Here is a 19,442-nt window from a genome sequence, read left to right on the forward strand (position 1 = left end):
CAGAGCGTCATCCATAGCCCTGTCGCTCTGAATACACATTTACAAACTGTTGCTGTTCGTCTTACTCTGCACATGGCACTGACATTGTGCAGCTTGTATATACCTCCCTCTTCAAATATTCAACATTCAGATCTTCAGATTTTATGATCAGCTTCCGAAACCATGTCTTATCATGGGCGATCTTAACGGGCACAACCCACTTTGGGGTAGTGTCACCACAAATACTAAAGGTACAATCCTTGAGGAATTCATTTCCGATAATAATTTATGCATTTTCAATGACGATTCAGCTACTTACCTACATCCAGCTACGGGAACGTATTCTTCCCTGGATATATCATTTGCCGACTCAAATTTATGTAATGAATTCGAATGGGAGGTGCATGATGACCTATGTGGGAGTGATCACTTCCCAACTATTCTTAAAGGCATTATCCCTGGGGATGATCCACCCTTATCCAGACGGAACTTCAAGAAGGCTGACTGGTCCTTATATGAAACACTTTGTATTGATCATTTAAAACCTGATGTTTTTGTAAACAGCGAAGATCCTATACAGCTGTTTTCAGATATAATCAATAACATTGCTGACCAAACTATCCCCAAGTCCTCTGCAATTCCACATATTCGCAAACCATGGTTTACTAATGACTGTAAACAGGCCAGAAAGAGTAGGAGGAAAGCGGAAAAATATTTTCGCCGCCACCCTACAGTACATAATTTAGATAGAGTAAAAATTTTAAATGCCAAGGCTCGACGCACTTTTAAACAGAGTAAGCGTCTGTCTTGGAGGAACTATGTTTCCAAAATTAATTCCCGTACACCTATGTCTAAGGTGTGGAATATGATACAAAGAATTAAGGGCAAAGGTTCCAGATCTACTGGTGAAACTCTCGCCAAACATTCTTCTTCGTCCAATTACGTACCTGAATTTCAACACTACCAGAAACAGCAGGAGAAGAAGAGAATAAATTTTACCTCAGACAATGGCGAAGACTATAATGAATTATCTTCATTACATGAGCTACACACTGCCCTTGAGCAAGCTCATGATACAGCGTCAGGAGCTGATGGTATTCACTATCAGCTCCTGAAACATTTGCCCAAATCATGTTTGGAAACAATGCTAAATATTTTTGATTCAATATGGACTTCGGGAAATTTCCCGTCTTCTTGGCGTAATGCTATTGTAGTTCCTATTCCAAAGCCTGGCCGGGATCATACTGATCCGTCGAATTACAGACCAATTTCTTTAACGAGTTGTGTCTGTAAAACCATGGAGCGTATGGTAAACAATCGATTAACATGGTTTCTTGAAACTAACAACCTTATCACAAATATTCAGTGTGGTTTCAGGAAGAATCGTAGTACCATTGATCATTTGGTACGTTTAGAATCCTTTGTAAAAAATGCATTTATCAATAAGCAACATGCTGTATCGATCTTTTTTGATCTCGAGAAAGCGTACGATACCACTTGGAAGCATGGCATTTTAAAGGATTTACATGGTTTCGGTTTAAGGGGTCGTTTACCTCTTTTTATATCACAGTTTTTACAAGGCAGGCAATTTCAAGTCCGGGTAGGTTCTACCCTGTCTGATCATTACAATCAGGATCAGGGTGTTCCACAAGGCAGCATTTTGTCTGTGACCTTATTTAGTATCAAGATCAACAGTTTATCCAAGGTTTTAAACGATTCAATAGATGGATCACTTTTCGTGGATGATTTTAATATTTCCTGTCGCGGTAAGAATATGCATACTATTGAACGGCAAATGCAATTATGTTTAAACAAAATAAATAAATGGTGTCTTGAGAATGGTTTTAAATTTTCTAAGACAAAAACTAATTGCATCCATTTCTGCCGTAAGTATAAACCACATAAGGACCCAGAATTATTTTTAAATGGCACTCCTATCAAAGTCGTTAAGGAGGCCAAGTTCTTAGGTTTGATTTTCGACTCTCATTTAACTTTTCTTCCGCATATATACCTGCACCTATACCGTTCACTTGTCCGTTCGAAGCTTGATTATGGCTCCATCATTTATGGTGGAGCCTGTAAAAGCAATCTAAAACTCCTTGATTCTATCCACCACCAAGGTCTGAGACTTTGTCTTGGGTGGTTCCGAACTTCTCCTATTGACAGTCTCTATTTCGAAGCTGACGAACCATCTCTTACACAGCGCCGTATCAAATTAGCTTTACAATATATTACAAAACTATACTCTAACGAATCCAACCCTGCTTTTAACTGTGTTTTCGATCCTCTTTATGAGCATTTATACAACAAAAAGCCTTCTCTTGTTCCGCCTCTTGGGCACAGAATTAAACCATTCATTTCTGCTGCCGGCATTGAGCTGAAAAGTATAGCGCCTTCTCGTCTTCTTTCTTCTCCTCCTTGGCAATTAGTGAGGCCACAGGTTGACCTCACATTAACAAAGTTAAAAAAATCAGACACAAACGAATTACAATATAAACAAGAGTTTATGCAATTAAAAAATAATTATAGTACATACAAATCCTTATTTACAGATGGGTCCAAGGATGGTGGCACAGTTGCTTGTGCCACTGTCATTGGATCCAGAACAATATCTTCTCGATTACCTGATAACAGCTCCATTTTCACTGCAGAAGCAAACGCAATATTAACGGCTCTTCAATATATTCAAAGACATCCTAATCATGTACAGTATATAATTTTTTCTGACTCTCTTTCTTGCCTTCAGGCTATAAAAAATTTGTCTTGTAAACATCCACTTTTAATTGACATAATTGAATTGTATAATGATCTTGCAACTGGCCAGTACGACATCGTCTTTTGTTGGTTACCCAGCCATGTAGGTATTTCTGGGAATGCAATGGCCGATCTTGCTGCTAAGGCTGCACTCAACAAATCTGTGACACCACTTCTTATTCCATACAGTGACTATAAAGCTAGCATTAGAACGTACATTCGTGATCTGATGCAAAAGAAGTGGGACACCCAAGTGGGAATAAATAAATTACATGCCATAAAACCTTATATTGGTTACACTCACTTGGGTTGTCAGTCCAGATTTGAAGAGGTCATTATGCGACGATGTCGCATTGGCCATACGCGTTACACCCACAGTTATTTACTGAAAGGCGATGAACCTCCGTTTTGCATCCCTTGTGATGAGAGAACCACGGTCAAGCATATCCTGCTTGAATGTGTTGAATTCTCCCTCATAAGGGATAACTATTTCAATGTCAAAACAATGAAGGATCTTTTTAGCACAGTAAGTACTCATTTAATTCTTGGATTTTTAAAAGAAATTGATTTTCTTATTGAATTGTAATTGATATGTTCTGTAGATAGTTGTATTTTAATGATTGGTAGTTTAAATTAGTAACTTAGATTGTTAGTGGCTGTACCCTCAAAGGGGGTTGAAGTATTGTAAAATTATTGTCCTCCTGAGAGGGTACGTAAGTCCAATACACTCATAGTCAATTTAAATCTACTACAAGTTTTTAATCGTAGAATATTTGTTGTTTTAAGTAATGGTTAAATTTCAGGATTATCGCCAATAGCTGAGGGGATGGTGTAAATCCAGCTAGGGTTCATGCAGGTAGCAGAAGTAATGGAAGTCCCCATGGACCTTAGTATGGTGATCTACCTTCAGTTGTTGGCGATCTATAGCCCCGGTTTTATGTTGTATTGTCTTCTTTAATTCCAATGTTTTATCTTTCAATGCTAGTTTTATGTTCTGTGATACTCTAGTGTTTTTACTGTCCTTCGCTGACAGGTTTTACTTTTTCTCTTTTTTCATCCTAACATTACTATAACTTATATTGTTCTCGTCACGATATGGCTGCAATATTGCCGATGTGACGTTAAATGTTAACTCACTCACTCGCTCACTAAATAGAGAACACAATACGCTGCTGTAACATAATTTATACTGAAGACAATTATTGTGGAAAATAAAACAGATTAGGTACGCTGTACGGCCTATTAATAGATTGAAATATGTCCTTGGAATTTCAAATGGCTACATAACTAAATAATGATGAAATGCATACTTGTTAGCTAGTATGATAGAAAGTAGTTTCTGCTGATTATGTAAGCACATAACACTTCAGCTTCATTCCATTATGTCTTACAGTCAATACGTCAAACCAGTCCTTTGACTACCTGAATAAGTCAATTTTGTTATGAGAGGTGATACTTGAATGCCTTGGGCATCAAAGGTGCCTGTGGAGAAGTTAAAAACGTCACTCGACTTCGTTCTGGCTCACTTCTTGTGGAATGTATACGAAGACAACAGTCAGTCAATCTGCCTGGATTAAAGCAGTTTGTAAATGTTCCGGTTGTTGTCTCAGTATTTTCTTATATTCATTCATTCTACAATGTCATTATTACTTGTTCTCGTCACGATATGGCTGGAAGATTGCCGATGTGACGATAATTATTAACTCACTCACTCACTGTAGGCCTTGGTCGCACATCATTGAGCCTTGTCTGAACCTCGTCCCACAAGTATTCTATCGGGATTACGTCTGGCCTGAGGGCCATGGAAGTATGCGGTGTTTAGGGAAAAGTCTCTTGTTCGTCCTTCAGTAAATGTGGCACGACGAAGGATCTCAGCGCTTGATGTTACCTCTACCAGGACCGATATTATGGAACACCACTTTGTGACTGAGAGCAATAGCACCCCACATAATTATGCTCAGACCCTCCCCGACGAGATATTTCAACCTTATCTCTAAGATTACAGCCTTAGACTTTTACTAATGTTAGCCTCCCGTTGCACAATGTGTAACACCTATTTCTGGTGTTCCTCGTCGTGATGTTGCTGGAATAAAGGTGGCGTAAAACTACACGCACTTAGTCACTCACTAGAAACACTAGATCCTGATGCAATGTTGTCCTTGAAGCTTGAGATCATAACAATGTACTATAACACAGTGTTGGGACAGACAATACCTGATGATGGATGAACGCCAATGAGGTCAAGTTCACAGCCGAGTCGACTCGTGAAGATCCTGGATAGAATAGGCTTTTTCGCAACCCATGATTGCCACAAAAAGCGTTTATGCTCTTCGTAAGAGGCGATTTACGGGATCAGGTTGTCGGGCGTTATTGACTCAAATCATTGGTTCCCTATTGCGCCGGAGTTCATGAAGTTGATCACTGGATTGTCTGGTCCAGATTCGATTATTTACAGACTGCCGCTATATAGCGGGAATGTTGCTGAGTGCGTCGTAAACGTAATCTCACCCACTCACAAACGAATCAAATCTTTGACTGCGGTGGCACAAAACGCTGAACCATGAGGAAGAATAAGCCAGTACAACTGCTCTTGGCTGGTTAGTGTGGCATCACTGATTTGTACCGTACGACACATGGATGCTGAACAGGATGAATGGACATGTGATAGTCATACTATCGATTTGTTGGCGGATGTTCGCCGGAATTATCACGAAATTGGATGATAATGACTCATTCTTGTATAGGTCGTCGTTGATTAACTCTGTCAAGAAGACGGGTGTTTCATATCCCACTCCATGTCACCTGGGACGTCTCAAACTGAGATTCAGTGGGTACTCTCGGGTGGACAGTACACGTCACATCCGGAAAGTGGCTGACGTTTGGGTAACTCTGTAGATTGAATGGAGGACAAAACCGAGTGCCACCACTGAGGATTTTAATGTCGCTTCAATTGCTTGGCGCCAGAGGTTACCCACATCGAAGTATCGTCACTGTCCTGATAACGACGTTACCTGGCGTGGTCAACTGCCATGTTGATAAGACTGACCTTGACATACATATGTTACCAACTGCAGTCTGTGAGAAACATTTTGTAGTAACACCTTCGTCTTCCTGATTGTCCCTATATATGGCTGGACTAATGGTTACAGGAAGGGGAATCCAAAAGAAGTATTGCGCGCCGTCTTCAGATGTCTCACTCTGTCACTCAAAGACTGAACAGGAGTTTCCAGGGCACTGATAAAGTACACGACAGACAACATTCAGAACAGCATCAAGGACAGATCATCGACATGTTGTGCTTTAAGCCCTTCGGAACCAATTTCCAGTGTTGGTGCCAGTATCCAGTAACCACAAGCTGCGTATGCAGTCTGTCTTCAACATCCATCAGTCCGTTGTGTATTGGTGTGTGAAACTAACACGGTGCTGGTTAACAGGGCACCCCTGTTTTTCGCTGTTTCAATTCACTCAAACTCGACAAATATTGAATCAGTTACTTCACTGCTCTTTCTAACATCATTCAAAGATCCCATTAAGCACACATAAACATGCATTTACCTTAGAGAATATATGAGCACAGCACTTCGATTTTTTTATGTCACTAACAAATTTTAGAATGCTCCCATACTTAATTTTGGTGGTATACATTTCATTATGCGTCCCCCACATGTTTTGATGCACCTTTGTATACGTTACAGTCATATACCCCTCAGTTTGGCTTTAAAGCATTTACTCCTGTTTGCTTGACACTTGCTGTGTCAAAAGCACTTACACCTCACAAAAACCTGTCCTTTACCTAAAGATGAAATTAAATGTTATAAAATGACTGAAGTATATTGATTGTTGTAGCACAAAATGACGCGAAATGGTCTTACTCATTTCACGACGTTTTCAAGACAGAACTGATTTCGCAGTCTGATTGTATACAGTGACATGTGTGACTCATGATAAATTTCGCGAAATGAAAACCGTTTCATACAAGTATCAGACATACTAACATGGCGTTAGTTTCCTTTAAGAGAGTTCAAGTGGAAATAATAGCGAGCCTGTGTATTGGTTGGATGGAAATTTGTATCTAATAACTTCTCTTTTAACATTGCAGACACTTTTCCACTTACACAACCACTGATATGTGCTACCAAGGAAGTAAAATATTATTATCTTTATCAATATTGCTTAAACATTCGCTTTCAATAATGGAACCTAGTTGTGTGATATACTTCAGAGAGCGTGGTTTGTGAAGATCCGGCTCTATAGTCAGTCATTATGTGTTTCCGAAATTCACTGATGGGAAATCAAATTATTTTGCAGACATGTTCATCCAGACGTACTGGATCTGTATCGCGTAAGGGGCACACATGAAATACCCTCTAAACAACAAGGGAGGTTACTATTCGACACTCTCACACTGCCGACTGTTCTCTCCATAACTCAAATTTTTATAAGCACCTTTGTCATTTGCTGTCTACTACAAATGTTTTCCATCACAATCTGTAGAATTGTGGGATTTGAAAACATTGAAAAATTGCATCCTGGGGCTAGAAACAATAATGATAATCATAAACAAATTGGTTATATTGATTGCATCGATGAACGCGTGTATCTGAGATTGCCCGGAAAGCAATACTAGTATAGAATCAATAGGTCAGTCAAGAACCCTATCAGACGTCACATAGTATTGATTTTACTAGAGATGATGTATATTTCATGATGTCTGTCAGTGCTGTAACAGAAGGCAGATGCTACAAAATAGTCTCAAGGATGTTGCAGAAGCATAGATTCCTCTTACAACTGTGTATATATTTCCTCTCTGGTAAGTGTCAAATTGTTCATATCTGTCTTCAACAGGCTCTTTTAATAGCCAGCTTTTTTATACAACTGTATAAGAAAAGTAACAAGCATGACCCAAACAATTATCATGGCATAATGCAATATCATTCCTGCAGATTGGATCCTTGTTAAAGCAGAAAACATCATGCATCGGAGACCAAGAAGGCTAAGTTCAACTTTCCATGAGGTAGTGAATGGTACTAAACATCGTTACCACGCCTACTATGCTAGCGATGGTAAAATCTCTAGGCCAGCAAGAAGTGATTTTCAAGCAGGACCATACTGGCAAGGAGATTTACAAGGGTATTTCACAGTACAGACCATCGTGGTCACAAGTGACAAGGATCTTCAATTTGGTGAGCCATTATATTTATTCAAATAAACATTGTTCCCACCACTAAACATGACACATGATGAATATTTACTATGGAATAGATAGTGATATATCAAATAGAAGAGACATAATTCACCCATAAGAGACATTCTGGTGAACTTCTATGCAACTATTGGCAAATATTTCTTGTAGATATAAACAAGGTTCTGTTAGTTTTCTGTATATCTCTATCATAGTTCCCAGAGGTAAGTATTTGGTCATCTATGAACAATGATTAATCAATTGTTTTAGAAATCAGCAATATGCATGAACAATATTCTACTCCCGCAATCTGTAGTTGTGGCTTAAACAGTGGCCTTCATGATGGTTTTCAAAGATTTACACAGTTTGTTTTGCACATGATATTTACTGAAAGCCATTCAAAACGCATGTTGACATTATACTTTCATTACTCACATAAATGTCAACATATATAGTTGACTGGTAGATATAATTTAAATAGACATCTGTGGATAATGTAATCGGAAAATGCCCAATCAGCAACAACGTCAGTGATGCAACAACAACATCAAACAAAGGAGGGGACATGTGCGGCCAATATCGTGCACTGGATGACAGTCTCTGAGCTATTGGAAGACACAGTTTTCTCAGAAATAGCTGTGGAATGGTCTGCCAGTGATGTTGAAGGGCCGATGTCATTTCCTGAACGTGATTCAGTTTCACAGTTCCTTGTTTTCTTTCTAGGGCCTGGGTGCAGGTAATGCACGTGTTCAACGTTTCTCGTGAATGTGGTTGTGTTTACGAGAAATGTCAATGGTTCAGTTTTAGGCATAGAATTTCATAGAGGAGGAATGCTCTGGGACTCAAACTCGAAATGGGTACGAATATTAGCCTTTTATCCCCACATCCTCTGTATCGCAGGAACGAAATCTTCAATAGAAGTTGTGTAAGTTCCAGGGCAACAAACATTAATTGTGTTTTAATAGCTTTTGGTGTATAAGTACCAAATTTTTTTTTTCTATTTACTTCTGAGTTCATTTTCCTGTATACCTATGTTGTAAATCTACATCTTTCACTGCCATAATCCATACTATGAATGGGTGATATTAAATGTAAATATAACTACATAATTCGTAAATCCTGCATTGGTTGGCTATAACACACTCAAGGAAAATAACATATTTGTTTTGTCTTGAACATCTTATGAATAAGAGGGGAAGGCAATGGGACCTCCTCTTTACTGTTTACTGAAGCGCGACATTCAATATCAGCAACAAAACAAGAGAAGATATAATTTAGAATATTCCATTTCACAGCTTCAGAAATCAGAAATGCATACATTGGAGTATCGTCAGTAGATCTCGATTGCCGGAATGACGACGTGACCTGGTGCGGTCAATGGCCGGCAGATACGTTACTTGGTGTGAGCTTGACTTTCAACTGTTCCCATGTGAAATATACGAGGTTCGTGAGGGTTTGGAGAAACATTACAGGTCACCTGGCGGTACAGGAAGTGGAGGTACAGGGCACTCCGAGTAGACTAAAAGGTAACTACTGCATCTTGGATGGCTTTGGTAAGGATTATTCATGCCACATAGCTAGCTGACGGAATGGTATAGCGAGATGTGGTGGGCGAACTGGCTAAGGCTCCATCCTATTAATAATGTTTCCAGGATCGAACCCATCTGTGACTGGATGTAAAGACCTAGTCGTCAACTTTGTGTGCAGACACTTTCAGTGTTATTACAACCCTTAGTACACACAACACAACCCTGTCCTCTTTAATGAATCCACGAGGTCGTTGGTAAATGACCAGATGACCACATGAATACGGGCCAACCCCCAGTTGCGGGTACTTGGACAAAGACATGACCGTGTGTCCAGGTCCACCCAACTGGGAATGGTCACCTCGTAAGGATGAGAAAGCTACAGTAACTGTGCGCTCTAGTATCCACAGTACGTTCAAACTCTACTTCCAGTTTAAAAACCTGGGACATGATGTCAAAACTCGGCAGATTAGATGCAGTTAAATATGTCAAACACAAACGCACAATTCTTTGACGATCTTGTACAAAGGGAAACAGGGTTTCTTTTCTCTGATTATTCCTTACACTTTTACTGGCTTTGACTTTTCATTCTAGTTTCAAAATGTGTTCACTTTCCCAAATATACAAACCGATATTGTTTAATATGAACAATACATTTGTAAAAATAGTGTTGCCTCTTTCTCCTGTAAAACATTCCTTCACAAGAACGGCATGAATGCGTAATGTGGTATGATCCTTCAGTGAGCTATTTCTGTCAGTACACATTATAACGTGAACCAGTGGCTGATTTAACGATGTGTTTACAAGTTTTCTATTTATACAGCTACTGAAAACATTTCTTTTCAGCCACTAATTACTACAAAAACGTGAATGAAAAGGTGACCAGTACTGTGTCGTCTTTGAATACCAGATCTGTCAGTGACTGTGGTATCAGTTGTATGGAGACCCAGCCTTGTCTCGGCTTCAGCTACAATCCGTCTGCTGATCCTTCCTGTCTCCACGCGGTAGATACAGATACGGCATCCGTCACAGACTGGGTCACGTACTTCACAACTAACTGCTTCAGTCACAACACCTGTGATGGTGATTACTTCAAGTAACCTACATTCATTGATCATCCAAACCTTTTCCACAGAAGATGTGGCACGTGTGGGATCCCATGATATCTCCTAGGACATATCGTTTTGACAGTTGTTTTTGTACAATGCCCTCACAATGCTACTGCGTCGTGCCCTTAATGAGGTAACAATGCTATGACATCGCTTCATTGCAAGTTTAAGGATAGTGCAGTGTTGAGAAATGTACACTGTTCATTGAAAACTAATGAAGAAAAGTGATAAATCAAATCTCACCCTCGTATCCACTGATATCAATTATATCAACACTCGTTAATAGAGGTAAAACTTTATTAACTCGTGTTGATCAAACTGATTTCAGTTCACATTTAGCAAGCGGTTCTCAGGCACGCACAGCCAATTCAACCTGTTTTGGTGAACACCGTTTGTATGTGAAATAAACAAGAAAATGGATGAGTTACAGCAAAAAAATGTGAGCATGGATTTTGGCTCGGAATCGAGAAATCACAATTATTCGAGTTTCCAAAGGCCCTAGCTCCCAAAGTACCGCATCAATATTTCTGTTGTATATGTCATTTTCTAGGTTAATCCATCGAGTTGAAAAGTGTGCATACTTAAATGTGTTAGATACTGTGATCATCGTTGAATTTGCACTGAAAAGAACTTGGTGTGTTGGCCTCGATACATCCCCCACTATCACTTCATTCCTGCCAAATCATACCACCTGAATATATATTTCACATCTGATAAGGATTAATTTTGACATATGTTTCTTTTACTGTGTCTGAACAAAATCAAAGGCATATCCAATATCTAAAAATACCTCTCAGCTTGAACATCCCAAGGATTACAGGCACACGACCTGACCAAGGTCAACACACCAATGGGACATCGTCTTAAAGCCGTAACGATGCGCCCTGTACTTTAAGTCGCCACCACCTGGCTACCATGCACCCATTACAGACCAGGTCTGCGCATGCAATGAAAGCCCTCTGCTGAGTCGTTGGTCTCGGCATACACGCCAACCAGTAAGCTTTTGATGTAAACATTGGAGTGAATACCAAGCAAACAGTTCTACACTGTATTACTACATCACAGTGCTGACACACCGAAACCATACCATGGGAAGAGTGCCGTCTGTTCCCCCATGTTATACGTGCAATATTAGCGTGCATGGGGCCCTTATATAATACAGCGTGGTTCGACCCTATATACTGAAAATAATTCGGGGACTTTTAGTTATCTTGAGTTCTCTGGCAATTGTTTTGCTTGGTTTGGCTAATAATTTTCGTATATATCAATTTATACATATATTTCCGATGCGGAAACGGGAGGAACCCGTCCTCTCAATATACATTACACGCTGTCATTCATTTCACACATCAGTGCCAATCATACAGTTTTCACGAATACTCAGATTTCATCCACTACACGTGCATTGCATTCACATAGAAAAATCATTTTCTGTGTTTACATTCACTGCGGAGAATGACAGATCAAATATTCTGACCAAATAGCAGAAACCAAAGCATAAACTCTACCAACTCCATTTTACGCTCAAGTGACCATGATATGTCAAATATGAAACCTAACAGCAATACAAATTCTAATGATAATAAACGAATGTACTCAAATCCATTCAGCGAGCAAACATGATCAGAAACACACAGCATAAGTCCGACGTGGACACTCTCTAAAACTCTGTACACCCAGACACCCGTGCCCATACGGCGTAGTCTCCAAATGCCTACAGTGACAAATGCCTACAGTGACAAATGCCTACATTGACAAATGCCTACAGTGACAAATGCCATGACAAATGAGTCATGCACCAGTGATTTCAAGCACCAGAGTCTTCTCCCCATTACATAAATGGAACGTTCCAACAGACAAGGTGGACAAATGCCCACACAGCGAAAACATGCTGGGGTTTTTCATACATTTGTGAAATGGAACAATAATTGAATTCAGTTCTTTACATCAGACAGGGTCAATTATCTTTACAGCTTCTTATGGATTATGTCTGATAATTTGTTTTACTCCATCTTAACTAGTCAACCAACAGCACTGGAAAAGTCCAAGGGAGCCTTCACTCCAGCTCGTAGTTGATGCTTTAGTCTATCGAGCCTGCCTTCACCCTTCTTGTACGCACGACGTCGTGGCGTTGGTTTTGCTCCGTGGATGACCTGAACAAGCCTGTTCCGATCGGTCTTCTCCAGCTTCTGAATAACCAACGCAAAGATGTTTGGATGAGCTTTCTTGACGACCTTGTTCAGATGGGAATGCCACCCCTAGGATGGTTAATTGGTCGAGCGAGGTCCTGGGTTATGCCGGTTCCAGGCTCTGATCTGTAGAAGGCATGGTCGTCAACCCAGGTGTTGGTGATGTAGTCATGCCATTGGACCTTCTCTGGAATCTCGGAAGCATCTTCTCAACCCAGGCATCCTGAACCTGCCTTACAGTCAAAACAGGTAGAGCTGCAGCATGCCTAATCCACTTACACAACTCATGATCCTGCAGACAGACATCAGTGAACTTAAGTTCTTGCACCTTCCTCCACAGAGCTTGTCAGCAGTGAGTGCAGCAACTTCGGACAGCACCATTTGGGAACACTGCCACTTTGGCTCTGATTGCGGCTATTTCGAAGTCTGTTTGGATGCTAGTTGGCTTAAGTGAATGTCCAGTGATTTCCTGTACTTTCTCACTCAAGAGTCTGAACAGACGTCCATACGTGCTGTGTTATCGGTTGGCAATAGTCCAAACACTAACTGAGTCATCATAATGTCAGTGAGGCCATGGATAACCTACAGCTGGTCCCAGAGTGCAGGGTAGGAGTAGAAAGTTCCATCCATGTACAGTGTGTCCATGACGTTGAAAATATCGATCCGATTACTTGTTGCAAAACTCAGGGTTCTGTCTTCTTCGCCACCATCAACATATAGGAAAGGCTGTCAATCTACTGTTTGAAGATGTCTGGAAGATTGACGTCAGCAAGAGTCTTAGGGTGTGGAAGCATAGTCTTCACAGGCCACAGTTCACGGTGTGGAAAAAGGGAATGGTAGCAGTCTCTTAAACATCAAGCAGTGTGTATTCTTCGTTATAGATCATCTGGATGGGAGTTGTCTCGGCCTGGACTCTCTGACGAAGTGTGCTTGAACACTTCAAAGCAACCTTATCTTCTAGAGGATGATTATGTGGTGATTGGTTACGGACACACTGTCCAACTGTGGTACAATTGCCTAGACAATCATCTTATACACACCTCCAGTGCACACTTGACAGGTGTCGGTTATTCAACCTTTACCTGTAGCCATTTAACAGAACTTTCTGCCCACCTTCCTGCGACGTGTACTACTCTACCTTCTTTGGATTCGCCATGATTTGAACCAGACTATGTAGAAGTCCAGTTTTATTTCATCATGTTTCCTTCTCAACCCTACTCAGTGCAAAATCTATTGCATGCTAAACAGAAAGATAGACAAATTGTATTCAAAACAAGGAAAAAGGATACATAAGGCACTGCTTGTGCTGATATGATCAGATAATCTCTAAAATGTTTTCTTAGCGTAAACATATTTTTCTCATTGGGGTTGAAGTGGCCACTTGTGTGAAAGGAAGAGTATCACTGCTGTTTACCTAAAACAACATACTCCGTTGCTATTATTGCCTGTAGCCATTGAAATTTTGTCACTGTCGTCATTAAGAGACTTAACCGCCCATACGCAATTGTTCGCTCGCCCTCGACGTTGTGTTCCTCGTAATAAAGAACTTGGCACAAACAGAATTATCTTCCTTACATGTTAGACAGTTCAAAATGTGTTAGGCATTAAAAATACACAAGTCAATATATACCAACCTCTTTGACTTACAATCATCTCAATGCTGCGTCAGAAAGACAAAGAGTGATGTGTACAAGGCATCACGGTCAACACTACCATTTACAGTTAGCTAGTTGCACCTCACTGACAGTTACTGTACTGCTTTAAAATATAGATGCCTTATTGTTCAACAAGCGATTGTTGGGTCTGAGCATTTGCAGGTGGTTATTAAAAATGTTCTTCCTTTCAGTCGTCATGGATTCCAGACATCGGTATTATTCAATTACATGTAATTTATTCATACGTTTAAAGGTTTGGTGACTTAGATTGTATAAGTTCTATTTTCACGTACGCCCACACCAAGTTGGGGTTTTCGGAGCAGTGTGTGTGTGTGTGTCTGTGTATCTGTGTGTGTCTGCGTGTGTTGTTCATTGCAGGTACGCATACACTCATCAAACACAACCAAAACGCCAAGGGAAATTGATAATAGCCCAATTGACGATGGTGCTTTAAACAGTTGTAATGATTCCAGATGCAAACAAACACTATTCTCATTACAGGATATCAAGAAACCTGTTAGAAGTTAACGAATCTATTTGAACAACTACGCCCATTGTTCAAAAGTAATTGACACAACTGAAGATAAGACGGTGCAATCCCATTTGCTAAATTCAATTACATAATATGAATAATGAATTGCAGTAGAATGAGTGGTTGCCGCACAATGGCAGTTTCATTGCTTTGAACGTTGAAAAGTAGTTCAGTATACTATACCTGTGTACCTACCCATAAAATGCATATATTAGACACGCGACGCTCGGAATTCACTTGACAGCAGTGAGACCGAGAAAAGGGGTTCTAGTAAGGTTGTACCCTCGTGGGGATTCGAACCACATAGTGTCCACGTGGGTATTCGAAAGAAAACTGTTCTAAACAGGTGAGAAGGGGTCTGTGTCCATATCGAACGGTCTTACTATAAAAAAAAAACACTTTAAATAGGACCGATTCCAAGGTCAAGGCAAAAACACCTAAAATCTTAAGAATTCTGCCCGAAAAAGCGATTGTGTATTCCAACTGTGTTAAAGCACTTGTTACTGAACGAAATAGACAGAATAGCAGACGTCAGCCATTGATAGCATTTTACGCTGCAAAGGAGGTAGCGTATATACCTTCTTATCAACTTTCCCAAATCAATACCTGCAAATATAGGAATGGGTTTCGGTAAACCATGCTTGTCGCAAGAGTCGCCTAAGCTTTAAGGGGATCGGGTGGTCAGGGTCGCTGACATGGTTGACTTAAGTCATAGTATCCCAATTGCGTAGATCAGTGCTCATGCTAGTGATCGTGGGATTGTCTTGTCCAGACGCAGTTATGCAAAGACCACTGCCTTACAGCTGGATTATTGCTGACTGTGGCGGGCGTTCAACAACAACCAAGCCTAATTAAGTGTAACAAGTTAGCGGTATATCGGCATTCCACAGCCATTTTGACCCATGTCTAATTGAAGCTATGAGACTACAAGAGCTAGACCTCCCAAATATCATTGTTGTTGTCTAGAGCGTCTAGAATATGATACTGTCGATGTGATTTGTCCCAGCACACAGATCTATGCTGACTGCACCTTACACATCTGGCAATCCAATCAGCTGTTGCCTACTCACTTGCAGGTGCTTGTCAATCAGTTTCGACTGTCACCATGGTTGACACATATCACTCAACACAAAAATGCGTAGATGAATGCACGTGCGATTGGTCATTGGATCGTGTGGTCCAGACTCGGTTATTTACAGAACGCCGCCACATAGCTGGAATATTATTGACTGCAACAACAATCAAAGAACTAGATCAAATTCTTAGATTACTGAACAAAGAAGCGGATGCAGTGTTGAGAATGAGCACTGTAGCCTGGGGATTGGTTTGCGAGCAAATGTGCAGTTCCAAACTAATACATAAATCATTTATTGACATCGTTAGAAATGAAACCCCGTCAAAACAAACCACAATCTAACTGATTCACAAACTGACTTTAGACCGTGACGTCACGATTTAAAAAAAAATGGCTTCGCCCTGTCCCGAATATCCGCCAGTCTGAGAATATGCTATTTAGGATTGTTTTCGCAGAGTTACAAAATCTTAACTACTGTCTGCTGTTAGCAAATATATGTATTTGGTTGATGGACTATACTATTTAGTATGACAATGCCTATGGCATAAGCTTATATCATTCTTGGAAGCGAGGTGGGTGTCAATATGATACAACCTGCAATGTTATTTCCCTCCGACGAAGACATCGTTCTGTTACTATTGTGCCATGCAAATCCTTTTAGTCTTCAATCGTTTACTGCAAATACTAAGTAGTTTCGATTTTTTTAACTCGATGAAAACAAATCTAAAAAGCATCTTCAATCTAGGAAGGGAGGAAGGTGTCGAGCCACTTTATTTAATACGTATAGGCTTCCAAAACGCTGGCTTCGGGCTCACAAACAACTGAGGGGTTCGATGTAAATCTGTTTATGGTGACACCATCACCAGACATCTTGGAACACTTGACGGCAACACAACGATTCGCTTTGTCTTTGGTGACGTCGGGCAATCACCAAATTGACGAACTTGTTTCCTATTTTATACGCAACTAACTGAAAATCCTTCCTCACATGGCTTCAACTTTTAATCGCTCGCTATTGATTAACCACGCGTTTTTGAAGAATGAATTTGGCGTTCCGCTTAAAGACAAACCATACGTCTTTCATATGTTATGGTTAAAATAGTATAAAAATGTGAGTTTATTCCTTCTTTAAAGTGTGCGCCCGGGACGTCGACAAATGAAATTTCACTTATCCCGGGAAGTCGACAAACTGAGTCCCGGTTTGTAGACAGGTACTGTTGCGATTTGTCGACTAAGGTAAAGTTTAGGTAACTAAGAAATGATTAAACAACTAAAACAACAGGGACAATTGGTATGTACGTATACAGTGGCCATGTGATGACGTAGGATTCCATGCAGAAGCCAGTGACAAGGGTTCCCTGCAGAAGCCAGTGACAAGGGGCTCCCTGCAGAAGCCAGTGACAAGGGGTTCCCTGCAGAAGCCAGTGACAAGGGATCCCTGCAGAAGCCAGTGACAAGGGGTTCCCTGCAGAAGCCAGTGACAAGGGATCCCTGCAGAAGCCAGTGACAAGGGATCCCTGCAGAAGCCAGTGACAAGGGGTTCCCTGCAGAAGGCAGTGACAAGGGGTTCCCTGCAGAAGGCAGTGATAGGGGGTTCTACGTAGAAGCCATCGACATCGATGTTACTGCCTTTTGTTTTGTCGGGTAGTGGTTATGTATTAAGTAATGATGTTTCTAAAGTACATGACTTTTTGCTCCAGTGAGTATATCTATACTTTTTTGATATAAGTTCTTTTACATTTTAGGAACACAAGAACAAAGCTTATGATAATCCTCTGATTGTCGTGATTGGTTATTGAGTTAAAGCAATTAAAATCTCTATTATCATGTATACAGGTAAAGAGGTAACAGAAGGACAACAGATAAGACATGCTGGAAATGTGCACAACTTGGATACAGTGTTTTATACCAGTGCTAATCGTAGTTGTGTTCACTGTTTGTTTGGTGTGTGCGTGTGTGTGTGTGTATGTGTGTGTGTGTGTGTGTGTGCGTGTGTGTGTATGTGTGCGCGTGTGTGTGTGTGCGTGCGTGTGTGTGCGTGTGTGTGTGTGTGCGTGCGTGCGTGCGTGTGTGTAAGTGTGTGTGCGTGTGTGTGTATGTGTGTGCGTGTGTGTGTATGTGTGTGCGTGTGTGTGTGTGCGTGTGTGTGTACGTGCGTGTGTGTGTGCGTGTATGTGCGTGCGTGTGTGTCTGTGTGGGGGGGCGTTGGGTGTGTCATTTTTTTAAAGAAGGCTTAAATATGAACGCTTTCTTGTATGACATTTCATGTTAGGAAACTTTTGCTGTTCAGTATAAATTTGCACTCCAGTACTAAAAATAGTTTATCAGTACAGGAATATGAGATTGTGTCCATCGCAGGGTATTTCATCTCTCAAAAGTAGTTTATCAGTACAGGAATGTGAGGGTGTGTCCATCGCAGGGAATTTCATCTCTCAAAAGTAGTTTATCAGTACAGGAATGTGAGGGTGTGTCCATCGCAGGGTATTTCATCTCTCAAAAGTAGTTTATCAGTACAGGAATGTGAGGGTGTGTCCATCGCAGGGTATTTCATCTCTCAAAAATAGTTTATCAGTACAGGAATGTGAGGGTGTGTGCATCGCAGGGTATTTCATCTCTCAAAAATAGTTTATCAGTACAGGAATGTGAGGGTGTGTCCATCGCAGGGTATTTCATCTCTCAAAAATAGTTTATCAGGACAGGAATGTGAGGGTGTGTCCATCGCAGGGTATTTCATCTCTCAAAAGTAGTTTATCAGTACAGGAATATGAGGGTGTGTCCATCGCAGGGTATTTCATCTCTCAAAAATAGTTTATCAGTACAGGAATGTGAGGGTGTGTCCATCGCAGGGTATTTCATCTCTCAAAAATAGTTTATCAGTACAGGAATGTGAGGGTGTGTCCATCGCAGGGTATTTCATCTCTCAAAAGTAGTTTATCAGTACAGGAATGTGAGGGTGTGTGCATCGCAGGGTATTTCATCTCTCAAAAATAGTTTATCAGTACAGGAATGTGAGGGTGTGTCCATCGCAGGGTATTTCATCTCTCAAAAATAGTTTATCAGGACAGGAATGTGAGGGTGTGTCCATCGCAGGGAATTTCATCTCTCAAAAGTAGTTTATCAGTACAGGAATATGAGGGTGTGTCCATCGCAGGGTATTTCATCTCTCAAAAATAGTTTATCAGTACAGGAATGTGAGGGTGTGTCCATCGCAGGGTATTTCATCTCTCAAAAATAGTTTATCAGTACAGGAATGTGAGGGTGTGTCCATCGCAGGGTATTTCATCTCTCAAAAGTAGTTTATCAGTACAGGAATGTGAGGGTGTGTCCATCGCAGGGTATTTCATCTCTCAAAAATAGTTTATCAGTACAGGAATGTGAGGGTGTGTCCATCGCAGGGTATTTCATCTCTCAAAAATAGTTTATCAGTACAGGAATGTGAGG

General features: G+C 40.6%; 1 protein-coding gene across 1 annotated transcript; it reads left to right on the top strand.

Moving 5' to 3' along the window:
* Window positions 1–7,466: 7,466 nt before the first annotated feature.
* On the top strand, window positions 7,467–10,798 carry LOC137282618 (uncharacterized). Its single transcript, XM_067814398.1, has 4 exons — window positions 7,467–7,543; window positions 7,677–7,916; window positions 9,211–9,441; window positions 10,288–10,798. Exons 1-4 carry the CDS (start codon window positions 7,492–7,494, stop codon window positions 10,539–10,541), a joined length of 777 nt encoding a protein of 258 aa, XP_067670499.1. The 5' UTR covers window positions 7,467–7,491; the 3' UTR covers window positions 10,542–10,798.
* Window positions 10,799–19,442: the final 8,644 nt, after the last annotated feature.

Source organism: Haliotis asinina, chromosome 4, assembly GCF_037392515.1.
Source record: "Haliotis asinina isolate JCU_RB_2024 chromosome 4, JCU_Hal_asi_v2, whole genome shotgun sequence".
Lineage (NCBI taxonomy): Eukaryota > Metazoa > Mollusca > Gastropoda > Lepetellida > Haliotidae > Haliotis > Haliotis asinina.

Bases quoted from the DNA above. Each gene is read 5' to 3' on its own strand.
- LOC137282618 (XM_067814398.1), top strand. From the start codon at position 7,492: ATGTTGCAGAAGCATAGATTCCTCTTACAACTGTGTATATATTTCCTC. The intron at 7,544-7,676 runs GTAAGTGTCAAA...TCATTCCTGCAG, and splicing joins GTGTATATATTTCCTCTCTG to ATTGGATCCTTGTTAAAGCA. The intron at 7,917-9,210 runs GTGAGCCATTAT...TCCATTTCACAG, and splicing joins TGACAAGGATCTTCAATTTG to CTTCAGAAATCAGAAATGCA.